General features: G+C 46.9%; 1 protein-coding gene across 3 annotated transcripts in view; it reads right to left on the reverse strand.

Moving 5' to 3' along the window:
* SOX5 (SRY-box transcription factor 5) overlaps positions 1–25656 on the reverse strand; it is a 738693-nt gene that overhangs the window by 339618 nt on the left and 373419 nt on the right. For all 3 annotated transcript variants that reach the window (XM_084809162.1, XM_084809164.1, XM_084809161.1), the window contains exon 4: positions 6720–6806. In XM_084809162.1, the coding sequence (XP_084665288.1) occupies positions 6720–6806 (87 nt within the window). The remainder of the gene's footprint in view (positions 1–6719; positions 6807–25656) is intronic.

A 25656-nucleotide genomic window follows, 5' to 3' on the forward strand; every position in this document is an offset into this window, starting at 1 on the left:
CATGGCTAGATCTGCAAAGTCAGCCGTGATAGGCTACGTTAATCGTCACATAGCCTATCACGGGTGACTTAAAAAAAAAAAGCGCGTACGAAAATGGAGGCCCCCATAGGGAGCCACCATTCGCATTCCTTATTTGGTCGCTGTAGTCTATGTAAATCTTTACGTAGACTACGGCGAAAATAAGGGCAACGCAAATAGCGTTGCCCTTATTTTCCCCATAGTCTATGTAATCTTTACGTAGACTACAGCGACCAAATAAGGAACGTGAATGGCGGCTCCCTATGGGGGCCGCCATTAGCCGTACGTGCTTTTTTTTTTTTAAAGTCACCCGTGCCTATCACGGCTGACTTTGCAAATCTAGCCGTGATAGGCTACGTTAATCGTCACGTAGCCTATCACGGGGGCGTTTTTTTTTTTTTTTACTTTTATTGGAATGGCAGTGGCGGCAGCCGGTCGAAAGATTGGCTGCCGCCCCCGCCCCTGACGAAGACCCGACGAACTGCCGCCGGGACCCGCTGCCAGGTGGGACATTCGGGAAAGGTAAGTCCCGTCCCGGGGGGGTGCGGGGGGCGGGGGGGTGCAGAGAATTTCTCCCCGAAACCTGTTCGGGGGGCCGAACATGTTGGTGCTCGGCCCCCCGAAGTTTCGGGGAGAAATTCTCCGCCAACCCTAATAAAGCAGGGATGCAAATGGCATCCCCTATGCCGTTTGCGTTCCCGTTTTATCTGTGATAGGCTACGTAAATATTTACATAGCCTAACACGGCTAAAACGGGAACGCAAATGGCATCCCCTACTTTTGGTTTTGAGGGAGGACAGTATATAAAGAGAGTGAAAGAACCAGTAAGAGCAGAGTCAGGGAGACCAGAGCCTGAAGAAGCAGCAGGAAGAAGCTGCCTGGAGAAGTCGAAGTACAGCTAGGGTAAAGGAACTTGCTTTTTTTTTTTTTCAACTTTTAGTTTCTCTTAATGCCTTCTGTATAACTCAGCTCTATTTTGTAAATACTTTTACTTGTAATTTGCTTGCTTAATTTACCAGTAAACTCAACTGTTGTGGTTAAACCCAGTGTCTGAAGTGCCAGTCACCCCACATCCACAGCCTGAACCCCACCTTATTGGAAAGGGGAAGGTAAAAGAAGGAAGGTCTTAAGAAGGCAAGAGATCCCTAAGGTGTTGCTCCGGGGGTCCAGGTCATAAGAGGAACCCTGGCAGAGGCCTATTTTGATTATATGCATGTGCGTAAGACACAGGGTTACTCTCATTATAGGGCTCTCTGAAAATGTGGGAAAAGGAGAACCGGTGAAGGGTGACAACGAGGAGACTCCCCTCCTAACTTACCCAGGGGGGATGTGTCAATCAGAAGCCTTAGCAGAGGCCTCTGAATCGCGCACCCCTTTTCTCTCTGACTCACTCTTGTAACTACTTGGAGGTAGATTAGGAGGCTGGGTGGGGGGTGAGTGCAGTTTTTTTCCCCTTTCTTTTTAATGCTGGGGGGTATGTATACATACCCATCTCTACAAAATACTTTTGAACTCTAGTACTAGGCACATTCCAGGGCAAGGAAATAGCAAGGCACAAGGTGCCTGGTGCCTGTTTTTCCAAAACGGCTGCTGCCAAGACAAATACATCAAGGAATTAATTAAAACTTCAGAGCTGGAAAACCCTTACTAATAACCTCATATTCAAGGAGAAAGAATGAAGCAGGCCTTATTTCCAATGCGTCGTCGAGCCTGTGCCAGCGCTCCACACACCCTCCATGTTGTTTCAACAAATACAGCTGCAGCACAGCTCGAGCTCTTGTTCTTTACCCCCTTGCTCTTGGAGGTGGCATAATTGCCACATGCCAGGGCCCTGGACAGCTGGCCTGGCTACCTCCCTTCTCTTCTCAAAAAGAACGCACAGGCCAAAGCCATGTATCCCCCTCAAACTAGTGCTCTACGGCAGGGGTTGGTGGAAGGTAGATCTCCAGGTGTTTTGGAAATGGAATTCAACTCCCAGAAGCCCCTGCCAGCATGACTAATGGTCAGGAATACTGGGAACTGAAGTCCAAAACATCTGGAGATCTACTTTCTGTCCACCCTTGCTCTGTTGTCCTTCACTTCCTTCTGCCTTCAATGAACAACAATTCCAACTGCCATGACAGTCATTTGGGAAGGGCAATACCAACTCCAGGTTTGGGGGTTGGGGTTGGGCAAGATGTTTTCAGCACCTCCCTTCACCTCTCTACTGTCACCTGTGTCCATTCTTCTGCCTTCTCCCTTTGAACCCAATCCATGTGGCCACCCACCTGGAAAGAGGAGGCTGCTGTTCCTTGCTCCCATCACTGATCACTTGCTAAGAGGGGACAAGCTGAGAGAAGCAAGGAGGAGCAGGGAGGAAGAGCAGCAGCAGGCCCAGGGGGCTCCATGGGTGGGCAGTGGGCACCATGCTAGGGTGGCCATGTACACATTGCCACAAAATAAGAAACACATCACCAAATAAAGAGGGCAAAAGAAGGCACAGATTTGCATCAAAACTCACATTACAATGTGCATAAATTTGCATAGAATTTGCATGTAATAAGAATATGTGTAGGTGAACATTTAGAAATGATTGTTATCATTTAAACAGAAATACAATAGATCTCACTACAGTGGAGAAGACCCTGATGCAAATGATTGATGGGCAACTTCTTGTCCCCTGCTCTCCCTTCTTACGATTCTTGATCTTTAAACCAGACCTGGATTGTAGAGTCCTTCAAATAGGGGACACCTTCCAATAGAGCGCTGTCCCGTGCCAACTCTATTAGGACACATGGCCACCCTCCTCCCCTGCTGGGGCATGGGCCTCAGCAAGTGCCCAAAAGATACTGATCCCTGACAAAATGTTGATTCCTGACCACCCCCCCACTCTGGTTTTCTGCTTTCACAGATTGCCAGCAGACCTGATTCAGAGACGCCCAGGGGAGAAATTCGTTAGGTTCGCAGTTTTGCACTGTAGAACTGATACATGAACTGAAACTCACTTATTCTTTGAAATCTGCACTTCTCTGAATTTTGCAATGGAGTTCTCCAATAATAATTTAAAAATGCATACAAAAATATGTATATTAGAGAAAATAATCTTAAAAGTGTATTATACTAGGAAAAGTACTTGCAAAATATGTGTTATTTTAGGCAAAATTGCATACAAAAAATAATATAATCAGGAGAAATGTGCACAAAATATACATACTGATTTCTATACAAACTTTAAAAGAAAATCTCAAAGTTCATGACAAGCTGAATTTAAGACAGGGAAAAAAAATATCTCAGAGTTTGGGATGAACTGAATTTAAGATTGAAAAAATGAGGAACTGAGAGAAACCAAAATTGACAGATTCATCCATTGTAACACCCAGGCACCCTGACAGGATTTATAGCTTCCCTACAATCCATCAGATTGGGTCTTTTCAACAAGTAACTCAGGTTGTGTTCAACGATACAAGATTTAAACACAAAACACAAGAAAAAAATAGCATTATGCCTGTCAAGTGCCTCTTCTTTAACATTACAATGCCAGGCAGTAGATTCTTCTTTGAGGCTGTGGTTTTGCCTTCCCAGCATCCCTCAGGCAAGGCCAAAAGCCCCAAGAAATTTCTTTCATGTTAGCAGCTCACAGCAGCAACCACTGCCAAGTTTAATCCAGGAAAGGGAAAGAGCCAATGAAGGGGGACAGGGAGAAATGATTGCCCTCCAACAGCATGAGATCACAGGGAGTCTGAATAGATTACCTTCTCTTCGGCAACAGATACAATCCAGTTGCCAACAACCAGCACCTGCAACATCTCCTTTTTAATTAATTATTATTTTTAATCACACCCTAACACCTAAGCATGAAGAAGAGTGTGCCATTGGAAAGCTGTCTTCCAGTCTGCTCAATGAAAGCTATCGGGTCACTTCCTTCATGTATTTCTATATAATAATATGATCAGTGATCAAGGCTGGTTCCAGGATTGATGGGTCCCTGAGCAAAGTGCCCTGTGGTGGACTCCCTTGTCCATCTGTGGGCCCTGGGGGGTTTATCTGGCAGTGGCAACAACCCTCTAAGAAACACTGGGCAGCTACGTCAAGCCACCACTTAAATTTCCTACAATGCTCCTGATGCACACTTTAGATGGTGGCTAGACCCAGCCATCCAACATCAATTGGAACACTACCCAGATTGTGCTTTTTTTTTGTTTTGTTTTGTTTCTTTCAGAGATGGGCACAAGTCAGCAGTGAGCCCAGCAAGGTGGGCCTGGGGACCTGTCAATTGCTCGAGGATGCCAGGTTCTGAGACCAGCTCTGGCGACCAATAGCCTGCTCTCAATGCAATTGGCATATTTAGTAGGGACGTTGTGGGAGTCCAGTTGGGGCTTATGCTCACCGATTTCTTGCCGACTCGGTCCTCCCAGAGACCAGTCTGTGGATTCCCATGCTTGCCCAACTCAGTGCATGCAAAGTCAAGCAAGGACAGGGTTCCCCACTTGTCCATAAAATGGTGGCAATAAATAGCTCCATTTATGCAAAATTACATGTGTAAATGGTCTAATCTTGCATAAATGGAAGTATTTACAGCTGCCATTTTAGCAAATGGTGATTTCTGTAAATAGCTGAGCCACCATTTTTATGCAAAATAGCAGCTCGCAGAAAGGGGGGATGCTGGGCTCTGGTGAGTTTGCCCATCCCTAATATTTAGGCAATTTGAAAAGTAAAACAAGTTTGCCAAATCTTAAACAAACGAACAAAAGTATGTGTGTGCACACATGTACCTTCCCCAATATACACATTTTGTACACATTTTTTGATGGGAGAATTCCATTCCAACTTTTGTAAACTACCCAGAGAGTTTTGGCTATGGGGTGGTATTTTGAGATGGCTAGACAGCATCACTGATGCAATGAATATGGGGTGGTATAGAAGTGTAATAATAATAAAAAAAATTGAGATGTGTAAATTTCAGAGGATAACTGAGTTTCGGTTTACACATAGATGTGCAGTGCAAAATTAGGTACCTCGGCATTAAAACGCATACCAAATGCATTTCTCCCCCATCCCATGTCTGCTGCAGGTTTAGCAGATGTGCTGTCTGCTCTTGCTTTTTCTGCTCCTGAAAGCACCCTGCTTGCACTTTGAGGGCAGTGCTCTTGCTTAGTGTTGGAGCACATGCTTTGCATGTGGCAGTTCTCAGGTTCAACCCCAGCATCTCCAGGTAGGGCTAGGAAAGACCTGAAACCCTAGAGCTGATTCAGAACAACTGGGTTGGACTTACTGGTGATGATAAATATGTATGGAGCAAAATCTAGCGATATATTTTTTAAAAATCTATATAGTTTAAAATGAGACATCAAAGCAATAACAGAAAATACACTGCTATGATGCTGTAAAAGAAGTATACATCAAAACAATAGGAAAGGATATAACGTTGTTGTGCCGTATAACCCTAACCATGCCAAAAATAACCAATACCAAATGAACCAAATGCGTTTCGACATGCAGTCTTCCTCAGTGGTCTAGTACAAAGGACATGGTCTAGTATATAAAAGGTATGTGGAAAAGCAAACAAGCATATGTACACAAGCACCCTGTATATCGCACATTGCTCACACTATTTCATCTTTTCTGTTTAACCCTAGAGCTGCTTCCAATCAGTGCAGACAATACTGAGCTAAATGGGCCAATAGCCTGACTCCGTGTAAGGCAGCTTCCTATGTTACTTGTAAACAAAACAAAGGCGCCATGCATCTGTAGTGTTCTCTCATTCAGAGGAACAGAAAGCTTGCGGCTTTGGCCCTGGAGCATGTCATCACTCCGTGCAGTAGCGAATGCAACACCATCTTCTAGGTCAGAGAAGCATCAAGGGGCAGTCCTACACCCAGTGCTCACGGTGGGTGCAGCCGCTCCCACAGGGCCCTATCCTAACCTCCCATCACCAGCCAGGTGGCACTGTTCTTCAGACTGCCCTGTACATTTGCCATTCCAATGCAGCCAAGGCCCTGCTGCATCTAGCATCCTGTTGAGGGCTCTTTCCCAGGTGCATGCCAACGCTTAGCAGGGTTAGCATGCACCGCCTGGGTCCCTGAAGAAGAATGAGCTTCTGGACACTGACAGTAAGATGCAGGCAGTCCCAGCTGCAATATTTATTGATTTATTCACAACATTTGTATACTGCTCCATATCTAAACAGATTCCAGAGTGGTGAACAACAAGAGGTAAAAAGAACAGAAGAAGAATGAAACATGATATTAAAATTATTCTTTAAAAAACAGAGTGCCAATAAATCCGGGGCTGGTTAACCAAGAAAGGCTTCCTGGAAAAGAGCTGTTTTCAGGAGGCGCTGGAAACAGCCCACTGTTGGTGCCTGCCTGACCTCCAGAGGCAGGGAGTTCCACAGGAAGGGAGCCACCACACTGAAGGCTCTTTAGGCCATAGGTCTATGTGGAACCACCAGGAGCAAGCCCTCAGTGAACTGGCAGTTTGGTAAGGGAGAAGGCACTCTCTCAGGTATATCTCCCTTCAATATAAAGGCCCTGCTTAGTGTTAGCATGCTCAGGGAGCAGGATTGGCCCCAAAGTCATCATTCCCCTCTCTGGTGAAGAAGTGCAAAATGGAAAGAACAAAAGATTGAGAGCTTCATCCGTGCTAATTGAAATCACATTTATTGCTTTTTATTTTTAATTTTTTTTTGTTACATCCCTTCAATCGATAGAAATGAGGTTTACCTTTTATTTCTCCAAAGTTCCCTGATCCCATGGCAAGAAGCTTGTCTTTCCAATCTTTTGATAGTAGCTTTTCAATACTGGGGGTTTCTGAATGAAGAGGAAAAAAAAGGAGAGAGAGAGAGAGAGAGATGTAAGCGAATCAACATGACTGACGGCACAATAGAACTCATTAAAAGTCTATCTGCTAAAAATAAGAGCTACCCCATCATGGACCCCAGTTCATAATGACTTCATCAACAAACTGATAAGAGGGGAGAGTGTGAAAAAAGAATGTGTTTTGTCACCTGCTGTTTCAAAATCATTAGCTTTTCCCTCTTACTGAACAAAGCCATTCCATATGACAATGGGCACATTGAAACCTGGCGCGTATTGTTTTTCAATTTAGAGAACAAGTTTCTGCTTATAATGGATGCTTGTCAATTTCAGGGTGTTAGTCTGCAGTCAAAAAAAATATATAATTATGTTGATAAAATGCAGAGTGGGGGAGAAAAATAAAACAAAATAAAAGGCAAAGAATTAGCTCCTAAATCTGCTACATGTAATTATATCCCTCGGTGTGTTTACAATTACATCCACTTTACAATGTGTTTAAACATAGTGTGGTGGTAAGCATGCTGTGGCAAGATCCCCCCCCCCTCCCAGTAACACAGACATTGCAAACAAATAATAATAAAAATAATGGGAAAAGTTCGGGATGATAAATGCTTTGCAAAGATAGCAAAATCTTGGGAGAAGAGTGAAGGAAGCCCTACCACCAGGTATAGGAATTGCAGACGAACCCTCCTGCATCAGATCAAGGGTCCATCTGGTCTTCCAGCATCCTGCTTCTTGCAGTGGCTAATCAAATGCCACCAAGAAACTCAAAAGCAGGACAGGACAGCAGGATTCTTCCCCAGCAACTTGAATTCAGAGGCATATTTTCTCTTTGAACCTGGAGACTCCATTTAGAATATGGTGAATACCTCTTTGAACCTGGAGACTCCATTTAGCCATCATGGTGAATACCTCTTTACTGATCTATCCTCTGAATACATCTAATCCTGGGGTCTCCAACATAGTGATTGTGGGCACCAAGGTCCTCATGGACACCTCTGCTGGCGCTCACCAGGCTCGCTGCCCCACCTGCTTTTTTTATTTCATTCCTTAAGTTGTTTTTTTAAAAAATGAACAGGGAGGCTGACATGCTGGAAAGCAAAGCACTGCTCTCCAGCACCATCTTTGCTTGGGTTCAAAAGTGTGGTTTTGCACTTTACAGCTCAAACTCCAGGCAGCTCTGGCTTTTGGACTTAGGTTCTTAGGCAAGATACTTTTCTTTTATTATCGCCAGTTTGCCTTCTGGGAAAGGAGTATTTTGTGACTGGCCACATCTACCATGGCAGCCATTTTGTGAATGGGCAAGTCTCCCCATGGGAGCCATTTTGTGAGAGCACCCACACCTAGAGGTGTATGAACCCCGTGACTTCCAGTCCAGGTGGGGTCTGCGGCAAGGAAATCCAGGCAGCTTGGGGCCCCACAGATGTCCCTAGAGTCTTACCACATCCACTGGATTTCTCAGGGTGGCTCTCGTCCTTGCCGCACTGTGACCCTTCTTCCCCACGCTGGCGGTTAAGGAAGCCCTTGACAGCCGGTGTGGGAAAGAAAGGCCTCGGTGGCACCCCAGCTCTCTCTTCCTGGTCTCTCGGAGGGGAGGCCAGGGTGAGAGTGCTAGCCGCACTGAGGCCCTTGTTCTCTGTTAAGGAAACCCAGGCGTTGTAGAGAGCAAGGGCCTCGGTGCGGCACCCCAGTGCTCTATCTTGAGGAAGCCAGGGAGAGAGTACTGGGTGCTGCACCGAGGACCCTGTTCTCTGTTCTGGATGTTAAGGAAGACCTTGACAGCCGGTGCTTTCAGTGCCAGTGGCACTGACAGCCCTGAGAGCCACCCCACGGGAAATATGGCAGAGGCAAGTGGGCCCAGTCTGCTGCGGACTCCGCAGGCTGGATTCTTGAGAATCCAGCCTGATTTGAGTCTGCAACGGATTTCTCCACCATCCCTACCCACAACACTCTCTCTCTACATTCCAAACGTGCCGACCAACCCAAATAGGTTGGTGATCCCTAATCCCATTTAAAAGCCATATAAGCTCATGTTTATTGCCGCATCTTGTGGCAGTGAACCGCATAAATTAAGGGTATGTTCTGTCAGTATGTTATTTATTTATTTATTTATAATATTTCTTGGCCGCCTTTCAGGGCAGAAGCCCTCCCAAGGCGGCTTACAACAATAACATACATAAAAACAGTTAAAATATTAAAAGTGATAAAAACATAAAAACAATTAAAACCACAATTAAAACCAACAATAACACCAACAATGATGTTAACAGCAGCAACAGCAACAGTAGCAGTCATATCAATAGAAGACCAAGGTAAAATAATATGTTTTCAAGGCATTCTTAAAAGTCTGCAGTGACAGGGCATGGGCATGGCGGACCTCCGACGGCAGCTTGTTCCAAAGGTGTGGGGCCACTGCAGAGAAGGCCCTCTCATGTGTGGTCACCTAGCTGACTGCTCTCATGGGTGGGCAAATCAGAAGGGCCTCTCTTTCTGATCTTATAGTGTGGGCAGGCTGATGTGGGTGTAGGCAGTCCTTCAAGTAACTTGGTCCCAAACCATTTGAGGCTTTAAAGGTCAAAACCAGCACTTTGAATTGGGCTTGGAAATGCATCAGTAACCAGAGCAGCTGGTGCAGTATAGGCATTATATGATCAAACTGAATGGCCCCCACCAATATTCAGGCAGCCGCATTCTGCACAAGCTGGAGTTTCTGAACTGTCTTCAAAGGCAGCCCCACGTATAGCACATTAGAGTAGTCCAGCCTGGATATGACTAGTGTGTGGATAACTGAGGCAAGGTCCCTCCTCTCCAGATAGGGCCACACTTGCGTACCAGCCTAAGCTGGGAAAAAGCACTCCTGGACACCACAGCCACCTGGGCTTCCCCAGTTATCTCAGAGTACAGGAGGACTCCCAAACTGCGCACTTGGTCTTTCAGGGAGATGCATCCCCATCTAAGACCAGTTGTAAAGCTCCATCCAAAGTAGTTGGTTTCCCAACCCACAGTACCTCCGTCTTGTCTGGATTAGGTTTCAGCTTTAGGGATGGCCATGAATTTTTCCATGAATCTCGGGAGAATCTCGGCATTTGGCCCCCTGAAATTGTTGATGAAATTCTCTGCCAACCCCCCGCCACCCCCCCGGGATGGGACTTACCTCCCTCGAATGTCCCTCTCGGCGGCGGGTCCCGGCGGCGTTTCGGTGGGGGCAGGGGCGGGGGCGGTGGCCAGTCTTCCGACCGGCTGCCGCTGCCACCATTACAAGGTGAATGAAAAAAACAAACAAACCACACCCGTGATAGGCTACGTAACGATTAACGTAGCCTATCATGGCTAGATTTCCAAAGTCAGCCATGATAGGCTACGTTAATCATTACGTAGCCTATCACGGGGGACTTTGGAAAAAAAAAAAAGCACGTACGCAAATGGCGGCGCCCATGGGGCACCATTTTTTTTTCAAAGTCACCCGTGATAGGCTACGTAACAATTTATGTAGCCTATCATGGCTGACATTGGAAATCTAGACATGATAGGCTACGTTAATCATTACGTAGCCTATCACGGGTGTGTATTGTTGTTTTTTACTTTTGTATTTCGCGGCCGGGGAGACGGGGCGCTTCTCCCCAGCCTGAATTTCAGCTGGGCGAGGCGGGGCGCCTCCCCCCCCGGCCTGAACTTCGGGGGGAGAACCGAAGCGCCTCCCCCCCACCGCGAAGCAAGCTGCAGGACTAGGTAAGTCCCTTTCATACATCCCTACGTAGCCTATCATGGGTGTGTTTTTTTTTCCCCATTCACTTTTTTATTTCGTGGCCGGGGAGACAGGGCGCTTCTCCCCGGCCTGAATTTCGGCCGGGCGAGGTGGGGCGCCTCCCCCCCCGGCCTGAATTTTGGCCGGGCGAGGCAGGGCGCCTCCCCCCCGGCCTGAACTTCGGGGGGAGAACCAAAGCGCCTCCCCCCCACTGCGAAGCAAGCTGCAGGACCAGGTAAGTGACTTTCATACATCACTATTCAGCTTATTCCCCCTCATCCATCCCAAATGTTCCACAGCCTTCCTGGGATGTGCGGATGGAAACGAGAGGTAGAGCTGAGTATCATCCGCATACTGAAGACATTTCAGCCTAAACCTCCTGATGACTTCCCCCAGCATTTTCATGTAGATGTTAAAAAGCATGAGGGAGAAGACAGAATCTTGCAGCACCCCAAAGACTAATGGCCATGGGGTAGAACAGAAGTCCCCCAGCACCACCTTCTGAGACTGCTTCTCCAGAAAGGACCAGACCACTTTAAAACTGTGCCTCCCAAACCAGATCAACAATCCAGAAGGATGCCATGGTTGATGGTACTGAAAGCTGCTGAGAGGTCCAGAAGAACCAATAGCGTAGCATTCTCCCCATCCATTCCCCAACGTAAGTCATCAACCAAGGCAACCAAGGCTGTTTTCCTCCCATAACCAGGCCTGAAACCTGATTGGAATGGATCTAAATAATCAGTTTCATCCAAAACTGCTTGGAGTTGTGAGGCCACCACACTCTCCAGCACCTTGCCCAAGAATGGCAAATTTGACACAGGGTGGTAAATATCTGAAACCATGGGATCTACATTTGGTTTCTTCAGCAAGGGCCTCACCACAGCTTCTTTCAAAGCTGCGGGGACCTTGCCATCCCTCAAAGAGGCATTTACCACCTCTGAGGTCCAGATATCCAGTCCAGCTCTGGCAGATTTCACAAGCCAGGATGGGCAAGGATCTAAAGGGCAAGTAGTAGGCCTCAGTCCTCCAAGCAGTTTGTCCACATCCTCAGGTTGCACAAGCCGAAAGGTATCCATAACATGACTAGGGATGTACTAATCCCTTACCTTGCCATCCGCGGGGGGTCTGCCGGCGGGGGGAGGCAATCCATTCCTCCCCCCCCTCAGAATCCTCACCAGCCGGCTCTGCTCTGCAGCGATTCCGCAAAGCCGCTGGCTGGCTCCAAAGCCCCAGCGATACGGCCGCCATTGCCCTATCGCTGGCTGGACTAACTGCAGATACATGTTATTTGCGTCCCTGCTCTTTGCTTTGATAGGCTATGTAAATCTTTACATTGCCTATCGTGCAAAGGAACAGGGATGCAAATACACCATTTGTGCCCCTGTTCCCTCATGTGAATTAGGGATGGCACAGAATTCCGCCATGGAATCTGCAATGAGATTCTGCCCCGCAATCTGTGGCAGAATGGTCACCTGCCCCTCCACCCCCCTTGTGGAATCCCCTGGGATGGCACTTACCTAGGGCGGATGCGGCGGCGGCGGTTCCGGCGGCTGGTCTCCTGGCCGGCCACAGCCGGACTGCTGCGGCCGCCATTGGTGTCTTTGCAGCTGTGATAGGCTATGTAAGAATTTACGTAGCCTATCACGGCTACCCCCCAAAAAAAAACAGTGTATGCAAATGGCGGCGGCTACAGCGGCCGCCATTTGCATTCCCTATTTTTCGCCGTTCTAGCCTAGGTAAATATTTATGTAGGCTATTACGGCGAAAAAAGGGGAACGCAAATAGCATAGTAGGCATTATTTGCGTTCCTTTTTTTCCCGCCGTTTTAGCCTACATAAATATTTACGTAGGCTTTTACGGCGAAAAAAAAGAATGCAAATAGCACCCACTACACTATTTGTGGTTCCCTTTTTTTTGCCCTAATTGCCTATGTAAATATTTATGTAGGCTAGAACGGCAAAAAATAGGGACTGCAAATGGCGGCTTCCGTAGCCGCCGCCATTTGTGTACACTGGTTTTTTTTTGTTTTTTGGGGGGGCATGCCATGATAGGCTACGTAAATGCTTACGTAGCCCATCATGGCAGCCTGGAAGGATGCAAATGGTGGCCGCTATGGCGGCCGCCATTTGCGTCCGCAGTAGCCCATCCGTGGCCGGAAGTCCGGCTGTGGACAGCCCTGGCCGGCTGCTCCGGGCAGGATTCCAGGGGGGAGGACCGGATCGCCTCCCCCCTGTCGAGGATTCTGGGGGGAGGGACAGAGCGCCTCCCCCCCAGAGCATGCCCCGACCAGAACCAGGTAAGGGGTCCATACATCCCTATGCGTGATAGGCTATGTAAAGATTTACGTAGCCTATCACGTCAAAAAGCAGGGATGCAAATGGTGTAGCCAAATACGCCATTTGCGTCCCTGCTCTTTGCTGTGATAGGCTACGTAAAACTTTATGTAGCCTATCACAGCAAAGAATAGGGACGCAAATGGCATCTGCTACGCTGGACACCATTTGCATCCGCAGTTAGTCAGTCCAGCCAGCGATACAGCAATGGTGGTTGTATCGCTGGGGCTTTCGAGCTGGCGGCAGACAGGATCCGCCGGCGAGGACTTCTCGATAGAGGAGGAGGTAGGAGATCCGATCCTCAACGGACTTTGGGGGACTGGATTCAATAGAATCGAATATTGGGGTCCGTGGAGGATTTCTCCAACATCTCTAAACATGACTAGATGGTGCACCAGCCCCATAGAAGAAGAACTCTGCTAGAGCAGACCAAGTGACCCTCTAGTCCAGGATTCCTACTATCCACAGCCTCACAGATACCCACAAACAGTATATGGAAACCCACTATTTGTTTATTTCATATCCATATCATATTCAGGATTTTTAGGGAATATATATATATACATATATACATACATATATATATATATATATAGAGAGAGAGAGAGAGAGAGAGAACGTGTGTGTGTGTGTGTGTGTATATTTGTTCAATATTTATAACTCTTACACTCTGACCTTGTTTTTTGTGCAGATTTTTTTAATGCATAAGTAAAATACAAATGCTAATACAACCCAGGGGACATTAAACTCGGTTCCAAACAATGTAATTGTATATTCTTGTCAGCATTTAGAAGGGTGCACAATTACAATAGCTTTCAATCCTGCGATTAGGGCTGCATTCAGTTTGGAAATGGAGTGTACTAAAAGATAAGTGCTCCAGTATGTTCCATCTAAATAACAATGGCCATACTTACTATCTCAATCTAAGACATAGAACTGCTATTCTCCACTTTTGTGCTTATGTGTATTTGCTCTGGCATTTGTTTACCCCCTACTAGGAACTGAAAGAGAGTACATGTTAACTTTTCAAAGGGACCGTCTGGCCTAGAGACCATACAGTTATTAGCAACTGGTTAATTTCCTCTGCAGAAATAAAAATGCATTACAAGGAGCTTTCATTACCTTGACTCACTGGAGTTTTTGCATGCCACCCCCCCCCAGCCCACACCCCACTCCATGCCTGCTAAATGCATTCAGGAGTCAGGGACACAATGTGTGGGTGTAAAATATATGGGAGCAACTTGTGATCCGCAGAGTTCATTTGTGTGTGCACCTCTTCTTTGCCATATCGGGTCTAACAGAGGGATCACCCAAGCTGGTAGGGTGATAGCTTGAGCATATGAAACTGCTGGGTTGGACCAGGGCCAGTCTAAGACATTTGCATCCTTCCAGGCTGCCATGATAGGCTATGTAAGTATTTACGTAGCCTATCACGGCATGCCCCCCCCCGAAATTAAAAAAAACAGCGTACGCAAATGGCGGCAGCTATGGCGGCCGCCATTTGTGTTCCCTATTTTTCACCGTTTTATCCTACGTAAATATTTATGTAGGCAATTACAGCGAAAAAAAAGGGAACTTCAAATAGCGTAGTGGGTGCTGTTTGTGATTCTTTTTTTTTTCACCATAAAAGCCTACGTAAATATTTATGTAGGATAAAATGGCGAAAAATAGGGAACGCAAATGGCGGCCGCTGTAGCCGCTGCCATTTGCGTACGCTGCTTTTTTTTTCTTGGCCTGCCGTGATACGCTACATAAATACTTACGTAGCCTATCATGGCAAAGACCAAAATGCAAATGGCGGCTGCGGCAGCCGGTCAAAAGACCAGCCGCTGCCGCCGCCGCCACCGCCACTGGAGCTGCCACCGTCCGGAACGTCTGCCCCAGGTAAGCTTCGTCCCGGGGGGAATCCGCGGGGGGGCAGGCCATTCTGCCACAGATTTCAGGGGGCTGAATGCCAGTGCATTCGGCCTCACTGAAATTTATGGTGGAATTCTCCGCCATCCCTAGGATTCTTAGAAATCTGAGCTTATTTTAGTCCATCTCAGATTTCTCCAGCATCTCGAACTGGAAGACTGATAGCACAATTGGCAACCCAAAGTGATTTCAGGTGACATATTCATGAGGCAAAAATCTATTTAGAGGGGGATCCTTTCCCACTATTGTCAGTGCTTGGGGTGGGGTGGGGAGATACCACTGATAAGAACCAGTATGTGATTTACATTTCACAAGACTAGGCAGTCACATAAGAATCACCGCCTGAAAACCATGTCTGTCAGTCTGTCTGTCTGTCTGTCTGTCTGACTGTGTGTGTGTGTGTGTATTCTACCTACTTCTGATGGAAATACTTGGGTGTCTGACAACCCTCTGACTCAGTAACACCATTAGAGTATTCAATTTTTCTCTAAATGTATTATTTATTTATTTCCCACCTTTCCCCCTAAATCAGCCTTCCCCAACCTGGTGCCCTCTGGATATGTGCATGGCTTTTGGGAGGGATGTTGGGAGTGGGGACCCAGGTTGGGGTTGGCTGCACAAAATAGTGCTCAAAGTGGCTAACGATAGTAACCTATGACACAAAATGCAAAAGGTTAATCAAAACATAAAACAGATCTATTAAAATCACAGATGAGAAATAAACAGCTCCCAGCAGTTAAGTCCTATGTCCTTTTTAGAACCAAAAATAGTCAAATCAAATTGTGCTTTTTGGCAGATTTTGCCTAAGGAGCTGGTCTGAATGCATTTTAAAGTGTTCATCTCTAGCCATTGTGATGCATTGGAATGTTGGCTATGGATGTGGGAGATCCAGATTTAAGTACTCTACTGCAACACACACTGAATATCCTTGGATAAACTATTACACCCTAACCTGCATCACATTAGTGCCCTCATACTAAATGCATCTACCAGGACACAAGTGGTTAAACGGACATGGAGTACTAAGTAAGGATGTCAGAGAAATCCACAATGGAACCAAATGAGGTTGGATTTTGATGAATCCGGCTGGCAGATTCCGCAGCGGACCCTGTCAGGTGGATTCTGCCAGCTTGCGGACCATTTTTTCAAACTTTCTTGATTTTGTGTGCAAATTTCCTAGGGATGTACGAAAGTCACTTACCTTTTTGAAGGGTGACATTTGCGGTGGGGGGGAGGTGCTCCATCCCTCCCCCTGAAATTTTGTCCAGCCAGCTCAACTCCACGGAGATTCTGCAGAGCCGCTGGCTGGGGCCACCCTTACCTGGACATCCGGCCGCTGGGCAGTCTGCAGGGATGGAAATGGCGGTTGCCGTAGCCGCCGCCATTTGCATCCCTGTATCTTGCCGTGATAGGCTACATAAATATATCATGGCAAAAAAACAACAACAACAGCAGACGCAAATGGCAGTGACTACGGCAGCCGCCATTTGCGTTCCCTTTTTTTCCCACTGTTTTAGCCTACGTAAATATTTATGTAGGCTATTACGGCGAAAAAAAAGAGAATGCAAATGGCAGCCACTACGCCATTTGTGTTCCCCTTTTTCTTCACCGTAATAGCCTATGCAAATATTTATGTAGGCTAAAATGGCCAAAAAAAGGGAACGCAAATGGCGGTCGCCATAGCTGCCGCCATTTGCGTCCAATGTTTGTTTCTTTTTTGGCATGATAGGCAAAATACTTACATAGTATACGTAAAAATACTTATGTAGCCTATCACGGCCTCCGCAGGGATGCAAATGGCGTCCCTGCATTAGCCGTGATAGGCTACGTAAATAATTACGTAGCCTATCATGGCTATAATGAGGAAACGAATGGCGGCCACAGACGCGGCCGCCATTTGCAAGTCAGCGCGGACAGCAGCAGGTAAGTGCTCCGTTTTGCACGCCTTTTGTGGGGTGGGGGGGCGGGGGGCTTTGTTCTGCCATGGATTTCGGGGGGGCCTAATGCACTGGCATTCGGCCTCACCGAGATCCATGGCGGAATTCTCTGACATCCCTAAAATTTCCTCATAGAAAAATATGCAGAAAATTATAAAATGGTCAAAAATGCACTTTTCTCCATAGGCTAAAGCATGAAAATGCACATTTTGGGGAATTTTATGAATTTTGGGTGAATTTACGCATTTTCTCTCACGCACATTGGTGCAAATGCACATTTGCACAAGTTCAGAAACTAAAATAAATAAATAAATCCAATTCCATTTATGGGTGGCCAACAGAATGAAAGGTGCTTGACAATCTATGAAACACAGATGGAATGGAATTTACACAGTCTGTACGTCCCTAGTCCTAAGTGTCCTTAGCACCAGGCACAACTTTCATATAAAATCTATAACACTTTTGAAAATTCCTACAGAACTTTTTAATAATCACATAAGTGTAGGGTACTGCACTTTGCCATAAATAGGTTTGATCCACCTGTTAGCTATTTACAAAGTTAAGAACAGATGACAGCAACTAGGAAATATAAGCTTTCTGCTTTTGACATGATGGAAATGAACTGGAAAAGAACTGAAGAGAGACATAACTCTGTGGTAGAGTACCTGCTTTGCATGCAGAAGGTCCCAGATTCAACCCCTGGCATCTGCAGGTAGGACTGGAGAAGCCCTGGGTCTGAAAACCTGGAAGGCCGCTGCTTGTCAGTGCAGATGTGCCTTCCTCAACCTCCAGCTTGTCAATGCAGACAAGCAATGCCTTCCCCAACCTCCAGCTGCTGTAGATGACAACTTCCAGAATTCCTGACCATTGGCCATGCTGGCTGGGCTTGATGGGAGTTGAAGTTCAAAACATCTGGAGGGCACCAGGTTGGAGAAGGTGTAGTGAGCTAGACAAATCAATGACCTGAGTTGGTATAAGACAGCTTCCTATGTTCTTATATAAGATATAATTAGTTAATTAGTGCAGTAACCATAGAATCATAGAATCATAGAATAGTAGGGTTGGAAGGGGCCTACAAGGCCATCGAGTCCAACCCCCTGCTCAGTGCAGGAATCCAAGTCAGAGCATCCCTGACACATGGCTGTCCAGCCGCATCTTGAATGCCTCCAGTGGGAGCCCACCACCTCCCAAGGAAATTGGTTCCATTGTCATATTGCTCTAACAGGCAGGAAGTTGTTCCTGAGGTTCAGCCAGAATCTGGCTTCCTGTAACTTGAGCCCATGATTCTGTGTCCTGCATTCTGGGATGATCAAGAAGACATCCCAGCCTTCCTCTCTGTGACAACCTTTCAAGTACTTGAGGAGCGCTATCCTATCTCCCCTCAGTCTCCTCTTCTCAAGGCGAAACATGCCCAGTTCTTTCAGTCTCTCTTCATAGGACTTTGTTTCCAGTCCCCTGATCATCTTTGTCGCCCTCCTCTGAACCCTCTCTAGTTTGTCTGCATCCTTCTTAAAATGTCATGCACAGAACTGGACACAGTACTCCAGATGAGGCCTAACCAGTGCCGAGTAGAGGGGAACTAGTACTTCCCGGGATTTGGAAGCTATGCTTCTATTAATGCAGCCCAAAAGAGCATTTGCCTTTTTTGTAGGGATGTATGAAAGTTCCGCCACGAATCTCGGGGAGGCTGAATGTCAGTGCATTCGGCCCCCTGAAATCAGTGGCGGAACGGCCCGCCACCCCCCTGCCACCCCCGGGATGGGACTTACCTTGGGCGGATCTTCCTGGCGGCAGCTGCGGCGGCTGTGGCGGCGGCCAGTCTTCCAACCGGCTGCCGTCGCCACCATTTCCAGTTAAAAAAACAAAAAAACGTGATAGGCTACGTAAAGATTTACGTAGCCTATCACGGCTAGATTTAAAAAAAACACCGTGATAGGCTACGTAAATGTTTACGTAGCCTATCATGACTGACTTAACCCCCCCCACACACACACACGCACGTATGCAAATGGCGGCGTTCCTTATTTTGGCACGTCTTAGTCTACGTAAACATTTACGTAGACTAAGACGGCGAAAATAAGGGGAACGCAAATAGCGTAGACGCTACGCTATTTGCGTTCCCCTTATTTTCTCTGTCTTAGTTTACATAAATGTTTACGTAGACTAAGATGTGCCAATATCAAGAATGCAAATGGCGGCAGCCATGGCTGCCGCCATTTGTGTACGCGCGTTTTTGTTTTTAAATCAGCCGTGATAGGCTACGTAAACATTTACATAGCCTATCACGGCTGACTGCAGGGACGCAAACTGCAGCGGCTACGGCCGCCGCCATTTGCGTCCCTGCTAGCCAGCGGCCGGATGTCCGGCTGCTGGCGGAGCCGGCCAGCGGCTCCACAGAATCGCTGTGGAGGACGGCCGTCCGGCCAGGATTCCGGGGGGGAGGAATGGAGTGCCTCCCCCCCATCCAGGATTCCAGGGGGAGGGACAGAGCATCAACATAATCCGTGGAAAGGTAAGTCACTTTCATACATCCCTACTTTTTTGCAGCCACATCACATTGTTGGCTCATATTCAGCTTGTGATCGACAACAATTCCAAGATCCTTCTCGCTTGTATTGTTGTTGAGCCACGTATGTCCCATCTTGTAACTGTGCATTTGGTTTCTTTTTCCTAGGTGCAGAACTTGTCATTTATCCCTATTAAATTTCTTTCTGTTGTTTTTTGCCCAGCGCTCCAGATGTGTGTCCATTCAGTTCTGTTATTCAAAACAAATTCCTGGCCTCAAAATTATTTAATTCCAGATGTATGTCTTTTGAACAAGGCTCTGGTTGGTTGATCTCAGGCTTCTAGTAAAACACCAACATCATTATCAACAACAACGTAGATCCTGCAAACCTAAAGTCTGCCCTCCCTGGTTTTACTGCATGACGAAAGGCCGAAAATAATGGAGTCAGGGAGGCCTCCTTTCGGGGGGCATTCCTGATCTGCAATGCCATGACTGAGGAAAACCCCTCTTGGGTGGCAACTCACCATGCCTCAGATGGGAGTGTAGGGATGGACTTGGCCAAAAGCCACCAGAGTTGATCTAAGCATTCGGTACATATATATCAGTGAAGATTCCCATTGCCTCACTAACAAATACACTCAACGTTAGTATTTTCTTAGTGAATATGTCATCATTAAAACTAAAAAAAAAAACTTGCATAGGTTACATAAATGTTGCAATTTTCTTTCCCCCTCCCTTTCTGCTGTTCCTTAACAACAACAACAAAATCATTGAGTAGTAAGTAAACAGGCCAGAATACCATGGTATTTGCAGTAGAAGACTGTCAGTCATTAAAAGCTAACAAACCTTTGCAAAGCAGGAATGCAGCAATAGAAATCTGTTGTGAACAAACAATAGACTACAGAACCTCCAGGCACCAAACGTAGACCATTTCACTTCTCAGTCTATTGTCAGCAAAGTCCATGACAAAGCTTTTCCCCTGCAGCTAGACAAAATATTCACCCTAGTGCGCTCCTAAAGAAACAGAAGACTTCTGTGTAACTTGCACTGTTAAAGCAACAGTAGCCTGGGTTGGGACATCAACAGATGTAGGCCAGGGTTTGCCTTGAAAGGTATAAAAGAACATCAGAACCTACAACAACATCTCTATTTGACTGGTCTGAGCAAATTCAAAATTCCTAGGGGGCGTGCGTGTGCTGACAATGATTCACAAACTTTGCTATTCATTATCTGAAGCTCAGCAATACATACTAGAGCTGTGAACAGATGGCCTCTCAAAATTCTCCCCCTTATTTGTGGGCAAAGAAATCTGGGAGATAATTTCACTGAATTTCTCCAGGGGAAGGAGAAATTCTCCACAGTTCCTCCCAGGTGGGGCTCCCCATTGGCAGGGCTTGTAGCACAGCTTCTTTCTTTTTCCCTAAGGGTTTTGGGGGTCTTCGTGCTGCAACAGCATCAACTGCGTTGGCAGGCTGGCCCCCATTTTGCATCCACCACTATGCAGGTGTGTGTGTGTGTTGGGGGTGGGGGCAGTGTTGTATCAAGCTCCAAGGATGAGATGGAGTTAATGCTTCGCCAAAATCGGTCTTCCAATTTCCAGAAAGTTTTCTTCCCATGAAGGGGGCTTTCATTGTTCTGCCTCATTCTCAGGACAGTCTATAATTTATGTTGAATTTCTTTTGGTGGTGTTTTTGAGTGTACCTAATTGCAGCTAGCCTCCCAGGCTGCCTGCACTTCCTGATCTGAAAAAACCCTAAGGGAGGAAATAGCTCATGATGCCGCTGGGCTTCAGCTGAAGTGTAGGAAGCTGAGGAGGCTATGGGCTGCCAGAGATATGACTGTACAATGAAATACAGGACACTTGTGCTCATTCCTTGGCCACCTCTAAAGAAGGTAAGCCCAAGACACCCAAACCCAACCCTTGAGAATTTCGTCGAAATTTCTTCAGTATTGAATTTCTTTTCCAAAGCAATTTCTCTTCTATCAAATTGAATGAGAATGGTTGAAAAAACTGTGGGAGAAATTTTGGGCATGGCACTAATACGTATACTAGGACCAACCAAAATGCCAGAAAAGAGTGTGAAAGCTTCCCTACACCACCAATCACTTGTGTAGTCCTATCCACCCCCCCTTCTAGCTAAGCCTCTCTGAAGGCTTAGTTAAGTTCAAATATGCTGGTAGTTTCGCTCCACCCCTTTGACTTTGGCTCCACCCCTTTTTGTCTTTGACACTATCCACGACAGCCAGAATCCCCACCCCCACCCCGAAGACATTCTCGGAAACAGAATTTTGTCCGTGGTCTGAAAGACGTTCTGCAGCCCCGTTAGAAGTGAACAACAAGGCACTTTACAGATCAACATAAGCAAAGGAACTAGAGCTGTGTGCAAAGAGCCTCTCAAAATTCCTCAGCCTATTTGTGAGCAGAGAAATTGGGGGGGACAATTTCACTGAAATTCTCCAACAGTTTCTCACAGATAGGGTTTTTGGTTTATTGCACTGCTTCTGTAAGTGGCAACAACATCAACTAGGGATGTCAGAGAATTCTGCCACGGATCTCGGGGAGGCTGAATGCCAGCACATTTGGCCCCTCGAAATCTGTGGTGGAACGGCCTGCCCTCCCGCCCCCCCGCGGATCCCCCCGGGACGAGACTTACCTGGGGCGGATCTTCCGGGTGGTGGTGGCTGCGGCGGCGGTTCAGCGGCGGCGGCGGCAGCCGGTCTTCCAACCGGCTGCTGCCGCCGCCATTTCCCGTGTAAAAAAAAAAATGACGTGATAGGCTATGTAAAGATTTACGTAGCCTATCTTGGCTAGGTAAAACAAGAAAAGTGATAGGCTACGTAAATCTTTACGTAGCCTATCACGTCTGACTTTTAAAAAACCACATGCGTTTACGCAAATGGCGGTGGCCGTAGCCGCCGCCATTTGCATACACGCGTGTTTTTTTTAAAAAGTCAGACGTGATAGGCTACGTAAAGATTTACGTAGCCTATCATGGCTGACTACAGGGACGCAAACGGCGGCGGCTATGGCCGCCACCATTTGCGTCCCTGCTAGCCAGCGGCTGGATGTTCGGCTGCTGGCAGAGCCGGCCGGCGGCTCCACAGAATGCCTGCAGAGTACAGCCGGCTGGCCAGGATTCCAGGTGGAGGGACGGAGCGCCTCCCCCCCCCACCATCAACATAATCCGCGAAAGGTAAGTCACTTCCGTACATCCCTAACATCAACTATGTTGAGGCTTCCATGTATCTGAGGCAGAATTTTGAATTTCTTTTGATTTTTGAGCTCACCTAATCACTGTGAGTTGGCCGAGGGTGCTGTGTGTGTTTTCTGTCTCTATTACACATCTTTCCATTGCTCTGTAGCCTCCCAGGCCACCTGCTGAACTGAAAAAGCTCCATGGGAGGAATTGCCTCATGATATCTTCCTCATAATGGCTTTAATTGAAGTGTGGGAAGCCAAGGAGACTACAGGCTGCCACAGAGATTACTGTACAATGACAGACAGGACACTCATGCACACTCCTCAGCCACCTCATAAGAAAGGAAAGGACAAGAACTCCAAACCAGACTCATAAGAATTTCTCTAAAATTTCTCCTCCTTTGAATTTCTTTTCAAAAGCAATTTCTTTTCTATCAAATTGAACGAGAATGGTCGAAAACAATGTGGGATGAATTTTTGGCGCAACGCTACTCTGAATGGAGGAACATACAAACTAAAGGGAAGGGAGGAAAAGCTGGGAGAAAGGACAATGAGACAGGAATCTGAGCAAATGTGGTCACTTCTATTTGGCTTCAGTTTAGCGGAAGAGTGACCACCTAAAGCAGCAGATGTTGGAGGGTGAGGAGTGGTGGCAAGGTGTTGGAAGATGGGGCTGTCTGTGCCATGCAGCCTACGTGGTAGAACCTAAGCTGGTCTGGTGTCCTCATGTGCAGGGGAGGATGCTGGTCAATGACTAATGTCGAGGTAAGATTAATCTGGCAGTCTGGTCACCTTCTGTATATAAAATGGAGGGTGTGTGTGTGCCATCTTGTCCTTTATCTCAATCAGAAAAAAAAAAATCTGAGGCTGCTGACCCTGGCTGAGGGTGAAAACTCAGAGATCTAAGGCACAGGAATCTGTGCTTTGAGGAGGAGGGATTTGAAGGAAGAGAAGAGCAGTGGGTACCACGTGAGTTTTGTGGAGCACATTCCTGGCAGATGTCAGGCTAAAACACTGTGACTTGCTCAAGAGCACTGGAGGTAATACGGGAGGTCCATGATCAGATCTCCAGCCATCTTTTTCTTTGATCAAAGGCAGCTGTAATGCATGGGGGTGGGGTGGAGGGTGGCTAAAGACTGCTGCACTGGGGGAGAGGTTTTCGCCCTTCCCCCCACTCTATTTCACTGACTTGTGAGCTTATACTAGTTATGGAAGGCGGGGGGAGAGAGAGACAGGTACAATAAAGGTAAGAATAGCTTCAGGGAGGATTTAAGTTGTGGGAAGGGAACAGGGGAAAGTTTTAATGAGTAGTTCTCCCAGAGAACCACAGCCCTGATCCAAATCGCAACACTGCTTTCAAGCAAGGAGGACAAGTCAACGATATGCACATGGAACTCCTATGTTACATCCGCTTTGGCTCTGAGTTGCATTGCAGAGCACAGAACTGAATCCAGAGCTACCTACTCCAAATCCAGCCCTCCGATCACTGTACCATGCTGGCTCTGAGATTATGAGATGAGTCCCTGGCCATGAACACAGCATGTGCTTTGTATTGATTGACTACATTTTTATCCTGCCCTTCCTCCAAGGCAGTGTACATGGTCCCCCCCCCCCACACACACTGCATTTTATCATCACAACAATCCTGTGAGATAGGTTAGGATGACAGAGTGTATGATTGGCCCAAGGTCACCCAACCACCTTCATGGTTGACTGGGGATCTCTAAACATGTAGAACTACATGTTCAGTAGTTCTAATCACTATGCCACACTGTCTCTCAACCCCTAGACCAGGGATGGGCAACTTGGGGCCCTCCAGATGTTTTGGCCTACAACTTCCATCATCCCTAGTCAGCATAACTAATGGTTAGGTAATTTTAGACCCTGGATGTAATGGTCTTATATCCCCCCCCCTTTAGATGGTCACGTGTATTATTTCAGTCATGAAGCACATAACACACATTTCTCTCCCCTCCCCTGCTTTAAACTGCTTCCACATTCCAGATATGTTAGAACAACAACAAAACTGTTTGCCAGCCCTGACCAAAAAAGGAATTATTTGGGTATGTGCATCTTTGCATTTCAAACTCACTTAAATAATAGCACCACAATAGCTACAGGGATAAAACTGAGTTTGTTTCTGCACTTGCCACTGCCTGGTGGTCATTGGGGGGGGGGGGGCTTGTAACGACGTGAAAGAACTATTAGATTCAGCTTAAAGGGGTTGTGCTTCCTGGGAGGAGCAAAGAAGTAGTTAAAGGCAACATCTACTTTTTCTGGCATGAGGAGACAGAAGCCACTGTCCATTGTTTGCACATCTGGCCCTTTTTCAGCTCAACGGATTCCCACTGTATTCACAAGCCAAGCCACAGGTTTTTCTAGGGATGTACGGATTCCCCACCATCTGTTCCGGTGGGGAATCCACCCGGGGGGGGGATCCGTTCCTCCCTCCCCCCCCAGAATCCTCCAGAGCGGCTCTGCTCTGGGAGGATTCCGCAGAGCTACCCAGCTTGAGGGCCGCTTACCTGGTCTGTCCTGGATCCGTTTGCTTCCACGTTGATTGCCATATTGCTTTAAAAGATGGCAATCGGCAGGATGTGCCCATAGACTTGTATGCAAAATAGAGCTGTAAATCTTGCGTATAAGTCTATGGACACATCCTGCCGATTGCCTTAAAAAAAAAAAAAGGCGATTGGCACAGAGGTGAACAGCTCCAGTTAAGCAAGCAGCTGAGATTCGTTCCACGCAGAATCCTCCTGGAGTGGAGGTAAGTGGGGCCATCCTGCTGCGGATTCCGGAGGGTGGATTCTTTGGAATCTGCCTCATCCGAATCTGCGGCAGATTTCTCTAACATCCCTAGGTTTTTCCGAAAACCCAGGAACTTTTTCTGTCCCCCCACCTGCATAAATATAAATTTATGCAAATTGCAGCTGCAACGGCATAATTTGTGCAAATTCCGGTTGTAATTTGTACAAAATTTGGCCATGATTTCCTCAAATTCACCAAATTATGGTCGAAACATGCACAAACTACACAAATCGCAGCTGCAATTCGTGAATGTGAATTTGTACACATTCCTACGTATGGAAAACATACCAAAAAATCTGCGAGCTGGCCCAACTTAATGCAGATTGAGCTGGCCAGCTCATGGAGAAGCGAGCCGAAGTCCCGGGGGGGGGGTGATGAAAGCTCAGCAAGCTGCACCACCCA

This window comes from Heloderma suspectum, chromosome 7, assembly GCF_057233095.1.
Source record: "Heloderma suspectum isolate Gila_16-S chromosome 7, 16-S_ref, whole genome shotgun sequence".
In the NCBI taxonomy this organism is placed as follows: Eukaryota; Metazoa; Chordata; class Lepidosauria; order Squamata; family Helodermatidae; genus Heloderma; species Heloderma suspectum.